We start from the raw sequence: 24,501 nt of genomic DNA on the forward strand, positions 1-24,501 counted from the left end.
TTTAAACTACTTAGCAAATACCCAGGTTTGACAATCTGTGAGACTGTACAAAGACATACTTATGTGACTTTGAATTACTGTGAAAATTGCTGACCATAAATTTCAAAACCTCTCATTGTATATTTATTTAACCTGAACTCAAATGTCACCCTTCAAAGATCAATTTCTTGTCGGTAAAGTTTGGTAAGCTAATCAGTGATGACTAAATTTAAATGCAGAATTTTTAACTATGGCCTATTCCTAATGAACAGAGGCTAAGGTTTTCATACATTGGGAATTCAAATTTTGAGACAATTCCTTTTTAAAAACTATGTATTCTACTCAAGAATGGAAAAATTAAACAAGCTCGTCACTTACCCACTAACAGTGCATGGCCTAAAATATTATAGAACACGTTACTGGTCACCTTCAGGCCCAAGGTCCTGGACATGCTGAGGCCTCGACTGAAGGAGCCCCACACTGTGCAACCCTGTAGGTAGGAATCTGAATAGGAGAGAGTGAGGTAAAACCTTGAAGTGAGTCTCGAAGGCTCTTCAGATCCTGTTGATCATCTCCAAAGCAAGCTCTAATATAACTAAGAACACTTCCCCACACTACAATGAAACTCAGGAAATTAAGAGCGGGAAGCAGAAACCAAATCAAGAAAATGGGCAACTCAGACCAATGCGCCTCAAAGATACCAAAGATAAGCAGGGCGGAATCCAAGGGTCAAGTGCTAGAAAAGGAAACCACCTGAGGAAAGAGACAGTATGGCCAAACCACAGAAGAATGCATGGCTGTCAAGATCTCCAATTGGCCGCTATCGCTAGTGTCAACTCTCATCACAACATGGCAGTCAGCAGCTAGACAGAAGTTAAGGACAATGAGAAGAGAGCTGCTTAGGGACCAAACCTGACCTTTGAAAATTACATCTTGCATGAGGAGATGTAGTCATTATTTCTTGAGTTGTGAAATAATACTTTTAACTTGCCAGGCAATAATATTCTTGGCCCAAGCCAGCCAGACATTCTTATTCCAAATTGTAAGCAAAGTCAGATGCTGACCTGAGGATCATAACTCTTATTTTTTAAAATGGTGGGTTTATGAAACTAAAGGGATGTACCCTCTACTATTAAGTACTCTTTCTACTAAGTACACTCTGCTAAAAGGAACTGACATTTAGAAAAATCATTGCACCGGTTCCAGAGGCATATTTTATGACCCCGGAAATCAAGTTATGTGGACTGGATCAGTCAGTGAATAAATATTTACTGAGTATCAACTATACATTTCAGGAATTGTGCACTGTGCAGGAGATATAAAGATGAAGAAAACTAAGTAAATTCTGCACTTCACAAGTGTAAGAAACTTACCCTAAAATAATTAAAATTTATTATTTGGATAATCAAATGATAAATCCTGAAACAGGAGATTTGTGTTATCTCTAGGTAATGAGAGATATTGTATGGTTGTCAAACGTTTGGAGTACAGGAAAAATTGCTTTGGTTTGTGGAATAATTTGACTGAAATTTGGACTATCCAGAAAATTCTCAACTATAATGTCATCATAGATACTGGGACTCCACATTCGCCTTGATCTTAACTCCCTTAGTAATGGGTGTCCTCACATTACTCACCAAGGATCCACCCCAATAAATTAACCCATCCATAACTACTTCTGGAGGAAATTTTGCCTACTGAAGACTTTTCCTGACTCCAAATCTCCATCACATCACTCCATCAGTATATGCCTGCCATCTGAGCAATCAATAAGTATTAACGTGTTCATAGAGCTATTATGAGTTGAGTTCAGGGATTGGTAAATCTTTAAAAGTACCAAAGATTCCAACATCCCCCAACTCCTGTGGCTGCAGGCAATTGGCCACACAGGGTACAAGGGCCTTCAGGGCATGAAACAATAAAAGATTCTTTGGCAAGCATGCCAGAAGTTTCTAACCTCTGGGTTAATGTGTTACCCCCTCCCAAGAAACACATTTGCGTTTTAACAGACACCTACAGGAAATAATGTGTTAACTTAGTGGTTTTCAAACTTTTTTTTAAGCACTGAATCTTTTTGCATATAAAAATACATAACAATAGATAAAAGTGCAGCTACTCTAAAGCAGAGATTGCAGGAGGCAGATTAAGCAATTTTGAGCAAAGTGGATTTTGATTATGTTCAATGGATAACTTATATGTGACTGCTGCCCTCACTTATACTGGAGCTGGCCCCCACATCAAATACTATGCAGCACTATAGGCATCAAGAGCCCAAAGAACTAGAGAAAAGGGCACAAAGGTATAATCGTCCCAATACACCAGGCAAGGAGCCATGTTAGGAACCATCCTCCTAAATGAATGTCAAAAATAAATAATGGAGAAGAGATGTGGAAAATTGGGATAAATAGACATCCTTGGCATGCAAATGATTTGAAATGAGAAAACGATGCTGCAGCTGGCGAGCCAGGATCCTGCTCTCAATGACCTCAGGATTACTCTGTCATTACCTGTTGAAATCCTAGCATCTCTCATGCCCACCTGAACCAAGTGCGCCCTGATATCCTTTGTCAGGCATCACCCCTGGAGCTCCACCCCTTTCTAGGAAGGCAAAGCTTGACTGTGTGGGTGTTGGAGTTGTGGAGGGATGGAGAGGATGACTGACAAATGGAGCTGCTGTCCTCATTACCTAGCACCTGGACCCCAATTCTCTGACTCTCCGCATGTCAGCCTCTGGTACTGGATCTTTGCCTGGATGCTTCTGTGTCTCTCCAACTTTGCTTTCAGAACCTTTACAGCACATCTGATCATGTTCATTTCTGGTTCTGATCTTGTTTGTTACTTAGTTGTTCTCACCTACACTAGATGTTTCCTACTCCCATCCTATCTCTTCAGCTCTGGCCAAGATCCGCACACTCTGCCTAGTCCGTGTTGCCAGGAAAAGTGTCTAGTTCTCAGCCCATTCTCCCCCATTTTCCCAGACAGAAGATTCCTCTGAGTTAGGACAACTTCACATAGAAGTGCTCTCCGCTGTGCCTGGACTCCCATGACATTGCTGTGTACTATTCACTGTCAATTTGCCTGTAGTCACAAAGCTAGTAAATGGTAGAGGCAGGAATCAAAACGTGGATTTGTGTGGTTCCATCCACATTTGTTGTACCTATAGTGACGTTTCTCGAAGTGTGCTCTTCAGACTACTTGCTCCAGAATCATGAAGTTTGCTTGTTAAAAATTCAGACACCTAGGCCTACCTTAGACTAGAATTTGTCAGGGCAGGGTCTATAACTCTGAATTTAATAAGCTCCCCAAGCGACTTTTTAAGCATACTGAAGTTTGAGAACCACTAATCTAGAGTATAATTACCCATCTCTGAACCCCCATGTCCTACATAATCACCTAGCACGATTCCCTACACGTAGTGCCTTGAACATGGAAGAAGAAAGAAAACTGAGAAGCCATAGGCCTGGACCCACTTACCTCTCATGGCTCCCACCAGAGTCAGCGAGCTCAGATGCTTACGGAAGGCTTGCCCCAACTCCCGGAAGAGCACACCCTTCAGCTGGACTCGGCTGGGCTCCCCCGGTAAGGACTGGACGATGAGCCTGGCCCCCAAATCTCTGGATCCCAGCATCTTCTCACTCTTGGAATATAAACAATTCTGCAAATTACCTGAAATACAGAACGAACTCAGGGGGACCTGAAGCACGTGTAACATGCTTCTAGACAAATCTCCCAGTTTGAAAGGCACTGTTCACACAAATGACAAACCATTATTGTTTATTTCATTTAATAATCTTACTTCCCTTTTACTTTGATTCTCCTCTTTGGATTATTAATTAAAACATCTGATAACTAGGACACAAAGTTGCCTTCATTCTACTATTTCCAGAAGCCCCCAAATCAATCACCTTAATTACCATCACAAAGAGGCTAACTATACCCCACAAACCCAACCTAAATAGATGCTTATTTCAATCCAAAAGATCCCCCGGAGGCAGCGTGCAACAAAACGACCTTCTCGCGGTTAATAATTATAGAGAAGAGACGGGAGCCCTGAATGTAAACACAGCGCTCTTAAGACTTAAGCTGTCCAATGGGGCTTCCCCTTTGCTTTGCTGCTTTATGGGTTAGGAAGTCAGCAATAATGCCACTGCAGAAATGGCAAAAGGCTCCAGAGAAGTCACTGAGCAGCCCCCACCAACACCTCCTTCCCAGCCGTACCCACAGCAAGGATAGAAAACTGCATGAACATAATGCACACAACTCCTATAGCTACAGAGAGTTGTGACTTCACAACATGTGAAAGCCTCATAATCTACAGCCTGGGAAACCAAAACAGACACTTTCTGTTGACACATGGCATTTGGTGGTGTAAACTAACCTCAGAATGGAGAAGAAATTATCTCCTGAATTAATTCTTTCTTATCCATGTTAATAAACCAAAGAAGTGCCACTAACACAAAATGATGTATCATTCCACAGTAAATAACCAACAATAAATTTCAGAGTCCAGTCATTTGCTCATATTCAGAGAATAAATATATAAGGGGTAAATGAAGAGGTGTTTTATATTTGTATGCTTTCTCATAATTTTGATTATTTATGCCAGTGATCCATAATATTTTTGAGTGGCCGGGCCTCTGTCTTATTGTATTTGGCTACCTCATTCCCACACTTCGGCACCACACAAAGAAGGGGTGAATGACATATTATTTTTTTAAAGAAAGGCTATGAATTTGGGGTTTTTTTGAGAATTTTATAATAACATTTAAGAGTTGTGTTGAAATCAGGGATTTTTTTCCATTAGGAGCTCACAGATTTATAATGGCCTGAACCTAGAAGCGTGATCTTACTTGCAGCATGATCAAATGCAATGTTTTGTACAATATGATCTCAGAATACCTGTATGAGAATTACCAGAAGAGTTTGAATAGAATGAAGATCTCATTTCAGCAGAGTTGTTAAAGTTGGTAGTAACTGGATTCGAACCCACTGTATCAAAATATTTTTCAGAATGACATATTTGTGAGCTAGATGACTGGGGTGGTGGGGGTGGGGACAAGGTCTCTCTCACCCAACCATATCCCAACATTATACCCCCATGAATCTATGTAGACATGACTCAAATCTTTAACTCCGGCCTTGACACTTCTTCCAGGCTCCAAACACTACCAGACATCTCTACTCAGATGCTGGCCTGGCATCTCAGTCTAAACATCTACAAAATTAAGCTCAGGATCTCCACTTCCCACTCCAAAACGTGTTCCTCTTCCCATCTCAATAAATAGCCTCATCATCTATCCAGAGCTCATGCCTGGGAGTCATCCTTGACACCCACACCGTCCTGGACCAAAGTTGACAAATGATGTCTTCACAACATGTGAAAGCCTCATAATCTACAGCCTGGGAAACCAAAACATAACCTACTAAACTAACCATCCCTGAAATAGATGTTTAATAGGCACATCAGTGTGAGTCAGTGCCTGTTATTCTTCTAGAAGATAAATTGACTTTTCCAACCACTTACATAAAGTATGTGGTGGTTCATTCAGACAACAAACTCCAAAAGTGGGGGTTGGGGAGGAGGCAAGAGCCCTACTAGTCAGTAAGAATGTGCTGCCTGTGTTGGTGACGCCGACATTAAACAGCTTTCCTGAGAATTTTAGAAGGGGCTTGGAATTCGAGTTAAGTCTTCTTTATAACCTCTAACGTGGAAATTTAATTCAACTCTCTAGATTTAATTATTTAACAGGAAATTTTTTTCCCCAGAGAAATAATTAATTTCTCAAGTGGATACTATTGTCTATCTCTTTCACAAGGCTGTTGAGGGCAGGAGATGAAATGACAATTTATCAAGAGCATTCTGAAAACTATGGAGTATTATGGACATGCAAAGATTAAGGGTTTTTGTCTTTTGAAATAAGTCGACAAAACCACATATCATTTGACAGTAAGAATGTTCTTTTTTACTCATTGGACTTCCGAACAAAACATTTGTCTACCTTCTGAAGCACTGGCCTCCTGGCATGACGCAAGGAGCTTCATCCTCTCATTAGTGAGATTTCCTCGTATGGTAATATTCCTGCTGAGCAGGACCACCATGACCTTTAAAATATGGTGCTCTCCAGCCACCCAATTCTCAGTGAAGTTGTGAGAATACCTGAAAAGAAGAAAAAGAAAAAGATACATCTGAAGATATCACTCTGAATCTTATTGGGAATAGCGAGCCACCAGACTGGCGTAATTCACCATTTGGGGGTCTATTCCTTTATAACCTCAGATACAGAAGAGTAGACTATGGGCACAAGGATGTGAAAATTAAGAACAATGCAGACTATTGCACTGACCACCTACTGTAAGACGGAAGTTATAGAGCCTTACAAAAAAAGCCTATTTAAGAAGGCTAAATCTTCAAAATATTTCATGCCTCGTGATTTTCTTGTCATCATGTCTGGCATTACCTAATGTGAAAATAAGTCATTGAAAGACAAACAACTGTACAGACACCAATGCAGTCAAGACCTCATCTTCTTCCATCTAAACGGAACCGAGCTGACATACAGTACCTCAAGGGTGACCTCAGATGGAGGTCTGCATTGTGCACAGTTTCCACAATGACAATCTCTTCCATGGGTTTGGCACCTGCTACACCTATTCCACTGATGATGACAACTTCATCCCCAGGGTGCCAATCTACAGCATCTTCCAGAGCCAACACTGTGTCCCGGGCATAGGCAGCTGCTCGAAGATGGGTGACCATTACTTCTGGTAGCAAACCTAAAGCAGTCCAAGGGAAACTTGCCTTTAGACATTTCAGTAGTTAATAATAAATGTGATATTATTTAGCCAAAGAATTCCGTGAAAGAAGAATCTGGGAAAGCAAGCTTCAGGCTTGATAAGCACCAATGCCTCCAATGCCTTCACTCTTTTGGATGTTAGTTTTCTCATCTGTCATATGGTGCAAATAACGCAGGATTGAACATGGCGTAACATGAAAAACACTGGAATTGGAGTCAGACGAAGCTCACAATTGAATCAGTTTTGTCATATTCTAACCATATTCTTTTGGGTGATATATTCAAGAGTAGGCTTCAGTTTCCTCTATTACAAAGCACAAGTAGCAAGGCCTTTCCCCATAGAGCTTTAGGAGGATTAAATGAGATAATATTTATGAAACATCTAGCTTGGACCTCGCCACATGATAGATCTTCAATATATTTTAGTCTTTTCTCTTCCTTCCCTGCATCACACTGTACTTTGAGGATCAAATTTTGCCACTTCTTTCTTATTTCAAATATAAACAAATGGCTATTAGACTTTCTGATACAGAAGTCCATAACAAATTTCTAATCTGAAGACTTCAACTCACTTTACATATAGGGTTAGTAGAGTCCAAAATCAAAATTTTCCCTGATTCATTGTGCTAAATCTTGGTGTATTAAATGATCCCTTTAAACTCTAAAATTGGGTGTATTCAAGTTAGGACTGCTAAGCAAAGTTAAAGAAGGGTTTAGATATCTTGGTTTGTATTAGGCTCCAGTGCATCCATCTCATCTTCCCCATATAGTACATTACCCCTTAACTGTCAAAGATTCAAGAAGGTAGATGGTCTCACAGTTTACTCTGGCTTTTCCCGCAAGAGTCAAGGCAAAGATTTTTTTCAAGCCATTATCTGAAGCAATACTTCAGAAAACACATGGCTTACTCCCAACTCCTTCTTCTTTCCTCAGTACATTTCCTTCCTCTTTTGCAATAGATCATAATTTACCTTTAGCCCACAGCCACTTACTGTCCTCCCTTGTTGGGCTGAAGTAGAGTAATAATACTCGAATGTCTAACTGCAGAGGTGGCCGACAATAAATCATTTTCAAATTATTTTAAACTTCCCTCTTTATTTATTTGTCTCTGTGTGTGCGGGCACTTGTACCAATAATGTTGTTCCAGGCTTAGAAAGGTCTCTGGGTTAATGATGTAATTTCTGAAGTTTACTTGGGCAATAATTTTATCTTAAAAAAATTTACAGAGTTCAAAATTTCTAATTATAGGGCAGGTGAAAATTAAGACATAAATCATGCCAAAAGAAAATAATTTTAATTTTATTCCTTATTTGTACGTTTTAACCTTTGGGAACAAAAAAATGAAATAAAGTCTATTTATATGTACATGCATATATATGTGAATTTCTATGATCCCTTCTTGAATGTCTACACGGAGAAAACCTCTATGAAGCATAGAAAATGTTTACAAAAGACAAAATGCTATTAAATTCTGTGATCAATGATTCACAATTCTCAATCAATATGCAACAAACACCTACTATGTACTACCAACATGCAAGCTACATGTGGCAGAACCAAGAGTAGGGACAACAAAGAAATTTCTCAACTAAACATTCTTACACATAACAGTCAAGCCTGAATGAATGAAAAAAATCACAGAGAATCTTTGGAGTGAGTTTTTAACTGTTAACCTAATCTTATGTCCTTTCAAATGTTGACAGAGCCTCTAGAAAGCAGTAAAATTATCTCATAATTTATTCATTTCCTTGCAAAAATAACACCTCTGTGTGTATGACTAAAACATCAAGCTTCGCTGTTTCATGAGGGCCAGCCTCATATTTCTAGCAACATAGCAGATATTGACAATCGGATGAGTTATTACCATCTCAAACCCAAGAATGCCAAAATAATTTTAATAATCACTTGAGCTAGACCCCCTGCAAACAGATTTTATTCTTCTGACCATTCTGCGTTGTTCTTTCTTTTAAACTTTGCTATGTTATTTTAATTACATCCCTTCTTTTTCATTAACCTGCAGTATCTTCCTACTGTAGTCAGAAACAAATTCCCTTCCTGACTTTCAAGACACTCCATTATCTGACTCTACTTTATGGTCTTGGAATCCTTAATAAACTCTCCATCCCAGGAAGCCCCGTCTCTTTGTCTCTTGTCTTTTAACAGGATCATTCCTACGTCTATCCCTTTGCCCATTCTGTCCCTGCCATCTGTGTGCTGGGCCTTCTTCCCCTCAACTATTCTTCCAAAACGCAGCTTGAGCTCCACCTCTTCCGCTGGATTTCAGGGAGCACTTCAGCCCATGCTGATGTCCACCCCCTCCCATCCATCTTGTAGTGATATGGGATTTTTACCTGAGCTAAAGGTCTGTGTACATCCGGGTCTTAGGCATGCCCAAGCATTCCTGGCTAGTTTGCGGGCCATTTGTTTGTGCTGCTTTGCATAGGAGAATAAGCCTACACAAAGGAGCAGATGGGAGAAAAAGAGGATGATGGAGGTGGCATGGGGTCTGTCTCCAATATGAGTCCTCTCTCCTGACCACATGGACCCGTGACTGAACCTGAGGAAAGAACCTGAAGGAACTCTCAGATGGCTTTTGTACCTGACGCTCCCCTGCCTGGGATTCTCTCATCTACTCACTCTGCCTCATTCTTCAGAATGATGTTCCATTTGATTCCTCAGAAAAGCCTCTGAGAACTCCTAACTAGGTCAAACCTGTATCATAATCTGTTGCATTACTATGTCCCTCTCCTTACTAGTGCTTAACACACTGCACACTCTGTTACTGTCATTCTCTCTCTCCCTATTAAACATGACAGCAGGAATTATACCTATATTTGCTCACCATCATAGCACCAATGCCTATCAATGTCTGGTATATAATAGGTGTTCAATAAATATGTACTGAATGAGAAAAATCATGACCGAGACATGAAGAAACAAGCACCCCAAAGTTCTGGCATCCAGATGTTCAGGTGGGACTCCAAGTGGCAGAGAGAGGCGGTCACCACACTTCATCATGGAACACAGCACACTCCCACACCTAGGGGTTTGACCCCCTGGGCAGCAATGGAAGTCTAAACCCTTGGCATCCATGTGTTGGTATTCTCATGGCAGGTACCATGAGCAGGGGTGGCAGGGTACAATGACCAAGAAAACCAACATAGGAGGAAAAGTGCATGACAGAAGCCTCATGGTGACTGCGGCAGATAGACTGGTTGATGAACTCAAATGAAGTGTGTCATGAGAACACCTATAACAAGCAGACAGGAATGCTGGAAAGAGTTGGAGGTTGTGCGGGAGTTGCGGGAAGTGGGCTGTAAAATTTTTGTTATCGCTACTGAAATATCCATAGGCTGAGCAGGTTCAGGGAGGCCTGGGAAGATGTGAGGTAAAACCTATAGTCCGCAGCATATAGTTCAGTACTAAGTGATTCTGTAATTATTACAGGGCATACGTCTTATCTCCCCTCGTCAACAGTCAGCACCTTGAACACAGGGCCGCTGTCTTATGCTTCCTTCACATACATCAGAATTCCTAACACAGTCCAAGGCTCACAATTAGCATTCAGTTCATAAGGATTTAAATTAACTATTTTGGATATTTTCTTCTGGACAACTACTTGTAAGCACCCATCAGATATATACCTAAAGGAATATATAACATTCAATATGTAAAAAGCAGTAAAAACAACATAAAACTTTATTAAGAAGTTAGAATAAACCCAACCTATGGTAAATAGTTTTACTCTGAAGAAAGAATTGTATGTTTTCTGTTGGGTTTCTCTTTGTCTTTTAACAAATTGTACAAATTAGGAAGCTAAGATACTACAAGGACAATATTGCACAGTAGTAAAATGTCAGCAGTAAGTTCTGAAACGGGGTCTTCTGAATTCAGAACCAAAGAAGTGGACACATAATGAAATTCCTGGCTTCTGGAAATAATTATATATTGACTATATCCAATTAGCTTTGATAGTCAAAAAGTTATATTCTTTACTTTATAAATATTACTTAATGCCACAGAACATGGAGCGACCGACTTCTCTGATGAAGAAACCATTGCACACACTTCACTTCACAGAACTCTTAAGAAACCCAGGTTGGGCAGCTCCCTTCCTTTCTATGCCACGAATCAAAAAACATGTAAAAATACAGTTTAAAAAGCTCAATAATTTATGAATGCGCTTAAATGAAAAAGGGCTATGCTCTTAACTTGTAATTTAATACAATGTTTAACCACTTTGGGCTTTCAACATTGACCTGTTAACCAACAAACTGTTCATTTACTCCCACTAATGACTTCTACCCATAATTGTATTTCCTACAAATTATTGTTCAAGCATTTCAGCGCCATTCATCCATAATTACACAGTCCCAGAGAACCATCTTGCCAAATGGGCATGGAGAGAAAGAAAATAATCTTTGTGGGTTAACACACTTTAAAATCACTAATTGTCCTCTGTTTGTTTTGTAGGACTTGAATCTTTATTCCAAGTGAATAACTGCCAAGACCTTTCCAAATCAGTAGAAAGAAAGAGAGAGAAAGGAAGGAAGGAATCATTTCATTAAAATAACGTTCACATCAGAATAGAAATATAAAGAACTCAGAAAAGAACTATAAATATTTTTCTCAAATATATACAATTTATTTCCCCCTTATTTCTGCACGCAGCTTCACCCTTATCCATAGCAAAACCATGAATGCTATCTTTTCTTCTGTGTACATGAACATTTCTCAAGCATTGGAAACACAGACATAAAGGGAACATAGTCCCTGTCCTCCAGGGTCCATGATGAGTACAGGAAATGGACAAACAAAAATCATAAATGCACCCTATTAAGTGTTAAGACAGAAGGATATCCAGGGTCTGCCAGTGATCAGACATGGAGCACCTCACTCTCACGGAGGGAGGGGCTGTTTCTGAGAGGTGACAACTGAGTTGGGTCTTGAGGGATAAGCCACAGTGGGCCAGATGACCAAATGGGCAGAGTGCTCTAGGCAAAAGCAACAGCGTATACAACGGTGTGGGACAACATGACATATTCAAGTAACTGCTATACACGTGGCATGGCCAGAATGCAGGGATACCGAAGGGCCGGGACCTTATGAGTCAGTGAAACTGCAGCTGAAAAGGTGAGAGGGACCCACCTAGAAAGGGCCTCGCAGGTCCTCCCAAAGAACTTAGAGTTTACCCCAAAAGAGATTTGGAAACCACCAAAGGAATATTTGGAATGGTAACTAAGAAAGCATACTGTTGTGAGACTAGCAATAGTTTAAGCCTGTAAGTACACGTGTCACACAGAGGGGAGAGAATCCTAAGGGAGAAAATGTACTTACTGCACATTGGGGAAGATGAGAGAAAAATCTGGGTCAAGTCCTGAGATGAGCAAGAGGCAGCCAGTGGCGTAAGAGTGAGCTTGACGTGTTCTAGGAACTAAATGGAGATCAGAGATTCTGGAGCAAGATGAATGAGATGGAATGGTGTGACTGGGCAAAATGATGTGGGACCTTGCTGGCCTGTTTTAAAGGCCTTGAATCTTATTCAGAATAGTTACATCAAAACCCTGGGTGTTGTACGAAGAACAGATCGCAGTAAAGTGAATGAAAGTAAGAAGACTATGTGGAAGGCTACTGCAGTATTTTTGTTGTTGCTAGTGTCATGGATTCTCCTAGTGCCCCTGTGTACAGCAGAGGGAAACCCTGTCCCTTTTTGCACCATCCTTTCATCGCCCTGTACTCTATCAGACAATGCTCCATCGATATTCACAGGGGTTTCATGACCAATTTTTTAAGAAGTGGGTGGTCAGGTCTTTCTTCCTAGTCTGTCTTAGTCTGGAAGCTCTGCTGAATACCACAGAGCACCAGCCAGGTGCTCCTGTGACCCTGATGGTATTTGAATCCCAGTGGCAGAGCTTTCAGTATCACAGCAACACGCAGCCGCCACAGTGTGACAACCGACAGACGGATGGTATGGTTCCTTAATCGGGACATGAACCCTGGCCATAGGAGTGATAGCGCCGAATCTTAACCACTAGCTGGCTCCTGCAGTATGTAAAAGGCTAATGTAATAGTTCAGACAAGAAGCTTTGGAGTTTTGAATAAGAGATAGGCAGTGTATCTGGAGAGAAGTATAAAACTTTGAGATATCTTTTGGAGAATCAAGTGGACTGCGTGACTGGCTCTAAAAGTAAGAGAGAAGATGTTCATGCCTCACTGGCCCACAGCTGATGCAAGTTGGTAGATAAACAGGGACATTTACCCAAACAGGGTAAGAAGATAATAAATACATTCAAGAAGTATTTATTGAGCACCTACTATGTGCTACGGGCCATGTGCTGTTCTAGGTCTTGGGAATACAGTAGCGAGAAAACAGTCAAAAATCCCCTGCCCACATGTAGTTTATATTCTAGTGGTATTCAGTTTTAGACATATAAAGCTTTAGATGACCATTTAGACAAGTTACATTTTTTTTTCTTTGAGGAAGACTAGCCCTGAGCTAACATCTGCCAATCTTCCTCTTTTTGCTGAGGAAGACCGGCCTTGAGCTAACATCCATGCCCATCTTCCTCTACTTTATATGTGGGATGCCTACCACAGTATGGCTTGCCAAGCAGTGCCATGTCCGCACCTGGTATTTGAACGGCGAACCCCGGGCTGCCAAAGTGGAACATGCACACTTAACCGCTGCGCCACTGGGCCAGCCCCTAGACAAGTTACATTTTAGATGTTAAAGAGAATATCCAAGTGAAAACTTGAGTCTAGGGCTCAGAGGAGACATCTGAGGCTAGATTCATAAAGAAATATATAAATAGAGGTTAATCCATGGGAGTGGGTAGGGTTACTTGGGAGAAAGGACATAGTTATTAACGAAGAATACCCAAGACCAAACCCATGGGCACATAGTCAATCAAAGGTTTGGTAGATGAGGAGAAACCTAAGAGGAGCAGAAGAAGGAAGAAAACCAAAAGATGAAGATACACATTTATTCATAATTAAACAAAATAATGCAGAGGAGACAAAGTCCTATTCCTCCAGGCAACTGTTTGAGGACTCATTCCTCCTCATCTCCTTGCTCTTTTTTGTTATTTTTAAGGTCTGATCACACCTCCCCACCTCAGCATTTCTTGTATTTGAGCCCTGTTGCCCACTGTTCATTTCATCCATCCACCAGCATGAGGCAGGTGTATAGTAGCAGGATCTGAGCTTTGAGAGGAAAGGGATGGAAAGAAAACCCTGCCCTTCTACTGTTTCTCATTTCCCCCTCCCTCCCTCCAGCACGTGGCCCTGATCATCTACTATCCCTAGCAACAGTAGGAGGTGATAAGTAATGGACTCCTGTTGAGTACACCATCTTGCATCTAAGCTGGCTCCCTCTGCTCCCAGAACCCACATTGTGCCAGGCCATTGTGTCTCCTCTGAGAAGCCATTCTCAGGGCAGCGAGACTGAGAGCATCTTCTGTTACTAGTACTCAACAAGAAAAGAATGAGATAGTAGAGCCCAAATGGAGAGAGATGTGCCCCTTGTGTCCCATGTTGGAAACAGACCTACTGTCCCACACAATTATTCTTAAACACAGTGGTCAGCTGCTATACTCCCATTAGCATTAGACAGAAAGGATACTCAGGTAAAAAAACTGTTGAGGGCTCACCTAGGTCCTTAGCCATAAGGTTTACCAGCATTTCTTTGAGACAAATGTATTCCAATTTCTAAACAACCAACTTAGAAGGGAATTCTTTGAACTCAAACTACTGGTGAATTGGAGGCAATCCAATTTACTGTACTTTAGAAGAGAAGACTGTGACATCAGCATGAACACAAGACTATCTGGCAGACCAAAGAGATGGAATGGGGGCATTTTTCACATATCATTTCCCTCTGCCCTTGAGAACCACTTGCTGTGATATCTCCCTTGGATGAAGACAAAACCTGGAGGGGGAATCCCTCATGAACTCAACTGTGTGTGTGCGCTGTGAGCCTTCTGAATCATTACTGGTTCATCTCCGGTGGTACTGACTGCACAGGGAACATGTGCCTGCAGGAAGGAGAAGGCACGCCAGAACAATCTCTAAACGTGCACATCAGCTGGCTGCATCCCCAGCTGATCAGCAAACATTTCTACACTGCGACCAGAGAGAACTGAGCACAAAGTCTGTTCCCAGTGTTAAAAGTCTACCATGCATTTGGCACAAAGGTTTAGACTAAGGTTACTTCGTTGGTGCAACGAGCCATACTTTGATTGAAAGCCATTTCTAGAGGTATAAAAGAAAGGCTAACTTTTGTTCCAACCAGTCTGAGCTTTACTGTTGCTACTGTGATTACAAATGCGACTGAGAAAAATCAAAAGACAAAGCTCAAAATACTCAGGATATAGGGTGTTGTAAGATAAGTGGAAACATCTGGAACACTGTTCCTAGCTCCCTGGGGGGTTTCAGGCCAATTCAATGAATGCCATTCTCTGGCCCTACAGAATGGTAGTGGAAAGTCCTTTAGTCAGAGGTGCAGAACCCACTCGGTCAGAGCTAAAGTCTTCTGTAACATGTCTTTGACACCCACTTCTATTTATTGCCCCAAAAATACATAAAAATTCAGATGTGTTTCTGACCAGAAAGATAACTGTTTTGACAATCGTTGCTAAGGTTTATGCTTTGGAATGGAGGTGACAGTGAGGAGAGAAAAGGCTAATTTTTAATAACAATTTCTTTTTAGAAAAGCAATAAATGTATAATGTTTAAAATAAAAATATAGAGAAGCAAAAGAAAACAAAAGCATCCACAATCTTAATACAACAGATTAATATATGTCTTTCCTGTCCTTCTTTTCCTATGTTCATATGTTGACATTTCATATAGAAACAAAATGCTATAATTCTGTTCATACCATTTCTGTAAATTCTCTTTACGTAAGATAGTAGGAACAGCTTTCAGTTATATATTATTTAACATCATGATGGCATAGTATCTCATTTAAAAAATGTGTATTTTATATACTAATCTATTTCTTCGCATCCAGTTTTTTCCCAATATTTTGCTCTCATAAACGAGGCAGATGTGAACATTCTTGAGCATAATTGCCTTCGTAGAAATTCCCAGAAGTGGTATTGCTACATCAAGGCATATGCCTAGTGTTAAGCTTTTTGATATTCTTACCCAATTGTCTTTCAGAAAGACTGCATATACTTCTGCACCCACTAGCAGTATTTATGAATGCCAGTTCCTCAGACTTTCTACAACTTTTCTTTTTTTAATATTGGCCAATTTGATTGTTAAGGGAAAAAATCACTTTTATTTTAATTCTCATTTCTTTGATTACCAATGAGGAGAAGGTAGGAGAAAACTCGTAAAAACAAAAAAGAATCTCTTTCTCACTGGGAACACAGGATAAATCCAAGCACCCTGCACATGCGCTGACATTGACTGGTCCTTTGCATTAGTTATACTGGTATGTTTATTCACATAGTGGCCAGATTTTACATTTGCTCTAAAAAGTTCTTTATCTATAAAAGACATTAATCTGTATCTGTATCAAATAAGAATTTAGTATATAATAAAGGTAACATTTAAAATTCCCAGAGAAATGTTGCTATATTACTTTCCTATTGCCATTGTAACAAATTATAACAAATTACCACAAAATTAGTGTCTTAACAACACAAATGTATTATCTTACAGTTCTGAATATTAGAATTTTGAAAGTGGTCTCACTGAGGTAAAATTGAGGTGTTGGCTAAGCTGCTTCCTGCTGGAGGCTCTGAGAGGAAAATTCATTTCTGCGACTTTTTCAGCTTCTAGTGGCCATCTGTATCCCTTGAGTTGAGCCTGTGGCCCGTCTTTCATCTTCAAACACATCATCCTCTCTCTGGTTCTTTCATTACATCTCCTTCTCCTGGGAATCCTCTGTCCCTCTGACAGGGACCAGTGTGATTACATTGCTTCTACCTGGACTATCCAGGATACTCTCCCCATTTTAAAATCTTTAGTTAAATCACGTCTGCAAAATCCCTTTTGCCAAATAAGGTATCCTTCATGGGTTCCAGGAATCGGGCCATGAACGTATTTGGGAGCCATTTTTCAGCCTACCACAATTGCATTGTTGAATAAATAGCGTTGAGAAAATTAACTAGCCATTTGAAAAAAAATTATATAACTGAATTATACACTATATCAAAATAAATTCTAGAAGGATTAAAGTAGGGGTTAGCAAACTTTTTCTGTAGAGGCCTGGATAGTAAATAGTTTTGGGTCTGCGGGCCAGGTGGTCTCCCTTGCAGCTAGTCAACTCTGCCATTGCAGCACAAAGCGGTCAGAAATAATACACAAGCAAATGGGCATGGCTGGGCTTCAATAACATTTTGTTTACAAAAACAGACAATGGGCCAGATTTGGCCCATGGGCCTCAGACTGCTGACCCTGGATTCAAGACACTAATGTGAAAAAGTAAAATAAAATAAATAAGAGTACCAGGAAACAAATAGGTAAATTTTTATAGAGTCTGTATATAGGAAAGAGTTTTCCAAACATGACACAAAGGCAGAAATCATAAAGGAAGGAATCTGTAGATTTGTCATCATAGAGATAGATCGGAAAACACCATAAAAATACTGAAAGGTAAGTAACAAACTGGGGAAGAAGCAGGTTCTTTGTGCCCCATCAAGAATGTTACAAAGGGAGCCATAAAAAACAAAGTTCCACTTGGGATCCCAAAATAATAGGAAAAAATGAAAATTGAGACGACTGTTCCAGAAACCTGGAAAGAGTATCTTCTGTTTGTCTTTCTGCCACAGGTAAACACCAGCCATGTGTACACAAAATAGAAGCAAGCCCACACGCATCTTAAGTCTCCGAAGAGGATGGAATCAATATTAGTTGCCTCCCTTCTGGGCCCCAGTTTCATCATCTGTAAGATGAAAGTAGTAATCCCAGTCTTTCCTACTTCACAGAGGTGTGAGTTAAATGAGAGGAAAGAATGGGAAGCAGCTTTGAAAATCATCAAGTGCCAGGATCTAGGTAAAATCCAATTTTAACAAATACTGAATATAATACCCAATTCAATGATACTCTTCCTCTATAACCAGGCTGAAAGCAATACTATTAATAGTGTTGCTTTGATGATACACATGGAAGAATTCTCTTTGAAGGAAAGAATCATAAGCCCCTGCCTATGTAGCATTCTATTCACTTAATAAAGCTGAATTTCTTTTGGTACTCAAAAATGCAAAAAATGTAACATCTAGACTATATTAACCATTTAATAAACTAAAAGTCTACCAAGACTGGAGCACTGTGGTGGGAATGGGTAGGAGAGGTTTAGAAAACATGGCAGGAGGTATAGGCAGGGACCTACATCAGACAGGGCATTATAACCATGTTAGAAATTTTAGACTTTATCCTAGGAACAATGGGAAGACACTGAAGAGTTTTGATCAGCGGCATGATATGAACAAATCTGTGTTTTTAAAGATCACCTTGGCTCCAGGGTAAAGAATGAATTGCAGAGGGACAAAAGTGGCAACTAGAAGATAAACTAGAAAGTTTAAACAATAGTCCAGGTACAAGTTGGTGGCATGATGAACTAAGGTGACTGTCATGGAGTTAGAGAGCAGCAAATGGCTCATGAGTTATCCAAGAATTAAAACCAAGACTCAGTGATGGACACAATATGGGAATGATAGAGAAGCGGGTATCAAGCATGACAACCAGGTTTCTGGCTGACAGATTACTGGACAACAATAAACATCATCCCAGCCTCCTTAGAATAATAATGAAGCAGCTTCATCAAATCAAAACTGTAGGCATATAATAGCAATAGTGACAATAACTAACATTTACTGAGTAGTTGCTCACTGCCTGTCCTTGTGCGAAGTGCTTTACATGTTTATTTCATTTAAACCCCATAACAGCACCATGAGAAATGCTTTAGAATCATCTCTAATTTATAGATATGCACACTGAAACACTGAGGAGTTGACCTTTTCAAGGTCTACCAGCTGGTTAGTGGTAGAGATGCTATTTGGACCCAAGCAGTCTACTTCCAGAGCCCAAGCTCCTAACATTCATCCGGAGGAAGATGAGTGAGTGAGTGCTCTAAGACTGAGCAAGGGCAAGATCATCTGGAGAAGACGCGGAATGTCAGCAAAGACCCTCATGTCCTAGCAGGAGAAAGTAAACTATAGAAACCTTAAAAGGAAGAGATGAATCTTGGAGCTAGTCATTCCCCCTTGGGAAGCTTTGTGTCAAGACAGGCTTCCTATCTTTTTGGATTATGTGTCCAAGGTATGATACAGAGTCAGTGATAGAAAAGGGGATCCATTTTAGTGACTGCGGTGGTTAATTGTATGTGTCAGCTTGAGTGGACTACCGGGTACCCAGGCTATTAGCCAAACATTATTCAGGGTGTGTGTGTGAAGGTGTTTCTGGGTGAGATTAGCATTTGAATCCATAGACTGAGGAAAGCAGAATGCTTTCCCTAATGTGGGTGGGCTTCATCTAACCCATTGAGGACTCAAATAGTACAAAGGCTGAGTAAGAGGAAGCTCCTGCCTGACTGCTGAGCTGAGACATTAGTCTTTTCCAGGCTTCAGATTTGGACTGAAACATTAGCTCTTCTTGGGTTTCAAGCCTGCTAGCTTTTCACTGTAACTTACACCATTGGCCCCTGCAGTTCTCAGGCCTTTGGACTCGGAGGGGAACTACACGTCAGCTCTCCAGGGTCTCCAGCTTGCCGACTGCAGATCTTGGGACGTCTCAGTCTCCATAATCACATTAGCCAATTCCTTATAATAAGTCTCTTCATATATATATATGTAAATTAGTGAATGAATAGGTCACCGTATTAGGGATCTCTGGATAAACAGAACCAATATGATATGATACGTATATACATTGAATAACACTGTCAAAAGAAAATACAGAAAAAACTTTGGAACTATAAGGGCTTAGATAAAAAATCTAAGGCCTTAGGTAGTATTTTTGCTACATTCTATCAACAGTTGGGATTTTAGAAGGAAGTAGTTCACAGTTTAAAAAAATCTGTTGTTCTAATTTGAGAAATGCCTCCCCAATTTATGTTTTGTGTGGTCTAAATATTCTACTACAGCACTAGTATTTATAACATGCCAATGACTCTGCTTTTGATAGCAAATAGTAATTTTCTTATTAGCTAAGAGATACCCACAGCTCTCTTCTCCTGCCCCTCCCCCTTTGATCCCACGAAGAGCAAGCATGTTGCTATCGATTGGTCATTCCTAGGATATACTTGGCCCAATCCCAGGTAATGGAAAATTCACTAGGCCAAACAAAGGGAGGTCTTTATTTTTACTCTCTCTCCCCTCACAAAGATAGGGAAAAGGGTCAAGGAGGCAGCTCCTGTGAATCTGCCCCTTAAGCTAGAAAGATCTAGCATAGGTGGACCAGACCCGCTCTCCCTGAGCATTAGGACAACACTGCTCTCTTCTCTTCTTGGACTGACTGGCTAGGCTGGACTTACCTTCTGTCAAGTGGCAAAGTCCCCAGTGTCTTGTGTGGTGTTAGGGGTAAGGAAGGAAAGCAAGCTGGTTGTCTAACCACTTCATGGGTTAGTCAGGAAGAATTAGTCGATGATACCTCATTGCTTACTACGGATTCTCTGTTTGGCTTGGGCCAAATCCTAGTACTCAGTATTGATGCCTTTGCTGGCCATTGCCCACCATGTATATATTTATACAAGAGTGGCCAGTCCAGATCAAGATTCATGCAGTTCTGGGTCCTCTAACTAAAAATTATCTTAAAATCAACTCCATCCTTTTAATAACACTTTCTAGACATAATCAAATCTAGAAAATATCACAATGTTATTATGCATTTTTTAATTCTAAATTTTCTATAAATTGTGTTTCTATCACTTTTGGCTTTGGTTTAGCTTAGTGAAGTGATTGGGGGGTTTTTTCTAGCCAAACTAAACAAGTTTGAAATATATCAGTGTCGGCTGTCCAGTAAAATCTTATTAATTTGCAATTCCAAATTAGTAAAAGTAGTAAAAATGCCAGATTGTCAAATATCTTAAGAAAGTAGACAAGCTATTGCTTTTACCTGCCCTTTGTCTTATCCTGGTTAGAAAACACATCTCCAATTTTGAGAAACCATTCTCCCTCAGTCTCAGACTATGTAGTCTGGGTGGTTGTCCACACCCTAGCTCCATCCTGGTGAATAAAAATGTCACCTCCCTGGTCATAGCAACAGGTTCAGTGACAGGATTTTGACTCAAACAGGGCCAAAGTTAATCCTGAGGTTTGCTCAAGCTTCTCCCTCAATTATTCACACAAGATATATTTCTTGAAAGCCTACTATGAGTCCAGGCACTGTTGTAGGCCATGGGGATGTTGTAAATGAAAAAAACAGGAAAATCTCTGTCCAAGATGTATACATTCTACTGGGAAAGACACTAGAATAAGTACAATAAATACAATAAATAAACTGGATATAATATGTTAGCGTTAAAAGCTAAGGGGGAAGAAACAGAAGAAGGGATGTGAAATGTTGATGGCGGGAATGTTGGAATTCGTTCAGGGGTCAAATAGCCATTGGAGTCACGGGGACCTATTTCTGCCTCCATAAGGGGAGAGTTAGATTGAAAATGAAGCCAACTTGGGGGAAAGCAGAACCAAGAGTTGCAGAGAAACAAAGTCCTAATGACTTCCTTGGAACACCTGGACTCAGTGTGCCTCCAGTGTTTTTCAGTTACACAAGGCACTAAATGCTCTTATTTTTTTGTTTGAATTGGGTTTTCTGTCACTTGCAACCAAAAAAGACCTGACTGATGCAACCCTTTCAGGTATATATAGAAACCTAAAGTATCTTACAATGTGTTTCTAAGTGGAGTTCCCGCTGTCCTTGGGTTGTTGAATAGCGAGAACTCATTTCTAATTAGCAGTGTACATTTACATGCAAACACCTAAAATCCTCAAGACCTTAAAAACAGCATGTTCACGTTAACATATTTCAACAAGTTCCTTAAAGTGTGCTTTATACTCTTAATCTAAGGAACCCTTTCTTATGGGTTGTTCCAAGGTCACTTTAGTCCAGATCAAACAATTTCAAATTCTAAGTCATCTTAGTTAAAAATCAATAAGATTTCACCAGATACGTTTCTGCCATTGTGCCTAGAATGGTTGTATTTTGGACTCTTGGAAGCATTAGTTGACAGAACAGAGAAAATTTCTGCCTTACTTTTTGTTGGTGGTGTTGGTTATATTTTGAGTGTTGTATAGTAAGGACCAATCCTCATCTGCTCTGAAGGGAGAACCAGCTGTCCAGGCAGTGGCCATCCTACCATGCTGAGGGTTCCCAGGACATGAGAGCCATGCTCACTAGTGTTAACTTGACTGCGTAATTATGATCTGCCCCAACATACCAGCTGACCACAATCCCAAAGCTGTACTGAAGCTTGTTTGAATTTGTTTGGGTTTTTTTGGTGAGGAAAATTGTCATTGAGCTAATATCTGTGGCAATCTTCCTCTATGTTATGTGGGATGCTGCCACAGCATGGCTTGTCGAGCAGTGCTAGGTCCATGCTGAGGATCTGAACCTGCAAACCGTGGGCCGCCGAAGCAGAACATGCAAACTTAACCACTACACCACCCAGCTGGCCCCAAAGCTTGTTTGAATTGAAGATTACAGAAAGCAATGAATAAGTTTTAAATTTTCTTCATCCTTCTTCCTGCATTCCTCCCCTCAATTTAATCTTACTTTCTTCCCAACCCTAAATCAAAATAAAACACAGCAAAACACACGCACAAAAACAAAACAAAAGAATCAACATTTGCTCCCCCTGTCAACTCAGCATCTCTTTGGAGCACCCTTTCACATAGGTAGCAAATTGTTGAGCAGGACTTCTGAACCCCCAAACCAACCAAGAGGACTGAGTGGGAGACAAAGAGGTGAGAAGCACCCCTCATTGTAAGTGAGCAGTGAACAGTTAGGGAGGAGATGTTTCCTTGGGGCTTATTCAAAGGAGGCTAATCTAGAGGCTGGCCCAGGAGCACAGTGGTTAAGTTCACACGTTCTGCTTCGGTGGCCGGGGGTTCACCGGTTTGGATCCTGTGTGTGGACCTACACACCACTCATCAAGCCATGCTGTGGCTGGCATCTCACATCTAAGGAGAGGAAGATGGGCAGGGATGTTAGCCCAGGGCCAATCTTCCTCAGCAAAAAAAAGAGAGAGAGAGAGAGAGAGGAGGAGGAGGATTGGTGGCAGATGTTAGCTCAGGGCTAATCTTCCTCAAAAAAAAAAAAAAAGGAGGCTAATCTAACTCTGCCATCTGAGCCATCCCTGGGCAGACCCCACCCCAGGCTATACAAGCAACAAAGAGGAGATTCAAAGGGATTCTCAGAGACTGGGAGTGAGTCATCAACCTGAGTGAACTGGCCATGGCCTTTTCCTCTCCTTCCCAGAGAAGGAGGTCTGAGGGTACTTCTCCACACTTAAGCAAAGAAAAAGGGTTTCAGAAGTACCAATCGTAGAGTGGCCTGCAACAAAGGGAAACTGGTTTCATCTCCTTGGGTTCGATGTCTGCATATGCAGCCTATTTTTTGGGCTCCCCATGCTTATCTGAGCAGGGGACAGGAGAATTAGAGAGAGACAGCAGAGCAGAGAAAGGGGTGGTTAGTGGAACATCTTTGGTGTGGAAAGATTTGTAAGCTTCCTCTGGATCAAGCAGATTCTGGGGAAGGTAGCTGGGCTTGAGACAACTTTCTGGTACTCCACCCAAAATGGCCCCAAGGTGGAAGCCAAGGGGATTGCACACCCGGGGTGGAGGGGGGGCGGCTTCCACACTGGGAAACAGTGGGAAGGTCTCCTACAAGGCTCCAATAACCTCATGCAGGCATCTTCGGAGAGAGAATCAGCAGTCAGCCAGTATTATCCAGAGAGGCAGCAACACCCAGCAGAGGATACAACTGCACCGTTCAGTAAAACGCTTGTTAACCTTCTTGCCTCACCTCTCTAGATGCCCCCAACACTGAGAGAATGTAAAATGAGAAGGATGGGAAGAAGAGCGAAGGAGCTGCATGGCCCCTGCCCCTCTGAGTGCCTCAGGCTGGAGCCTTGACAGGGAGGAAGGGAACAGTAAACGAGTAGGAGACTGAAGTTTTAAACTGGATAAATTAGGACTGGCCTTTTTATTATCTAAAATCTACTGGAAAGCTGTGGTGCCCAAGGTGTTGTTAAAGGATAGGAAAAAAAGGTCCATCAAAATACAGATGAAAGTAGTAGTTTTTAGAGGAAAATAAAGTCTATACTGAGTCAGATTTCTGTCTAAAATGTTTGAGTTTCTCAAACATCACTAAAACTGTACCTTTCCATTTTGTGGCCCTGTGGCCCAATTACACACCACAGCAGACCAAGGTTCCCATGAAATCCCAGGCAATATTTTGTAGAGATAAGTGCGAGGGGAAGGCAAAGAACCTCTTCACTACAGAAGAAACCCAAGATCTCCGAGCAGGAGGAAGAAAAAACACAGCGTATACAGGAAATTTAGATTCCATCAGACCATGAGACAGAGCTTTTAAATTTGGGGTAACACTGGGATGGGATGTCCTATCAGAGTAAAAGTTTTCAATCATATATTTTTTATCTCTTCCGCTATTTGATGGGACCCCTCTAGGTTCTAAGCTCTGTACTAGGTACTTAACGGTCATTTTTGTTTGCCTGATCTCACACAGCTGTTTTATTCAGCCTACACACAGCCTAAATAGC

General features: G+C 40.9%; 1 protein-coding gene across 3 annotated transcripts in view; it reads right to left on the reverse strand.

The window, feature by feature from the left end:
- PKHD1 (PKHD1 ciliary IPT domain containing fibrocystin/polyductin) overlaps nucleotides 1–24,501 on the reverse strand; it is a 414,808-nt gene that overhangs the window by 241,728 nt on the left and 148,579 nt on the right. For all 3 annotated transcript variants that reach the window (XR_011529807.1, XM_070584791.1, XM_070584792.1), the window contains exons 38-41: nucleotides 6,543–6,753; nucleotides 5,979–6,136; nucleotides 3,454–3,645; nucleotides 358–483 (exon numbers count right to left, since the gene is read on the reverse strand). Coding sequence is in view for 2 of the 3 variants with exons in the window: in XM_070584791.1 (XP_070440892.1) it covers nucleotides 358–483; nucleotides 3,454–3,645; nucleotides 5,979–6,136; nucleotides 6,543–6,753 (687 nt within the window). In the remaining variant the exon portion in view is untranslated. The remainder of the gene's footprint in view (nucleotides 1–357; nucleotides 484–3,453; nucleotides 3,646–5,978; nucleotides 6,137–6,542; nucleotides 6,754–24,501) is intronic.

Source organism: Equus przewalskii, chromosome 19 (genome assembly GCF_037783145.1).
Source record: "Equus przewalskii isolate Varuska chromosome 19, EquPr2, whole genome shotgun sequence".
NCBI lineage: Eukaryota > Metazoa > Chordata > Mammalia > Perissodactyla > Equidae > Equus > Equus przewalskii.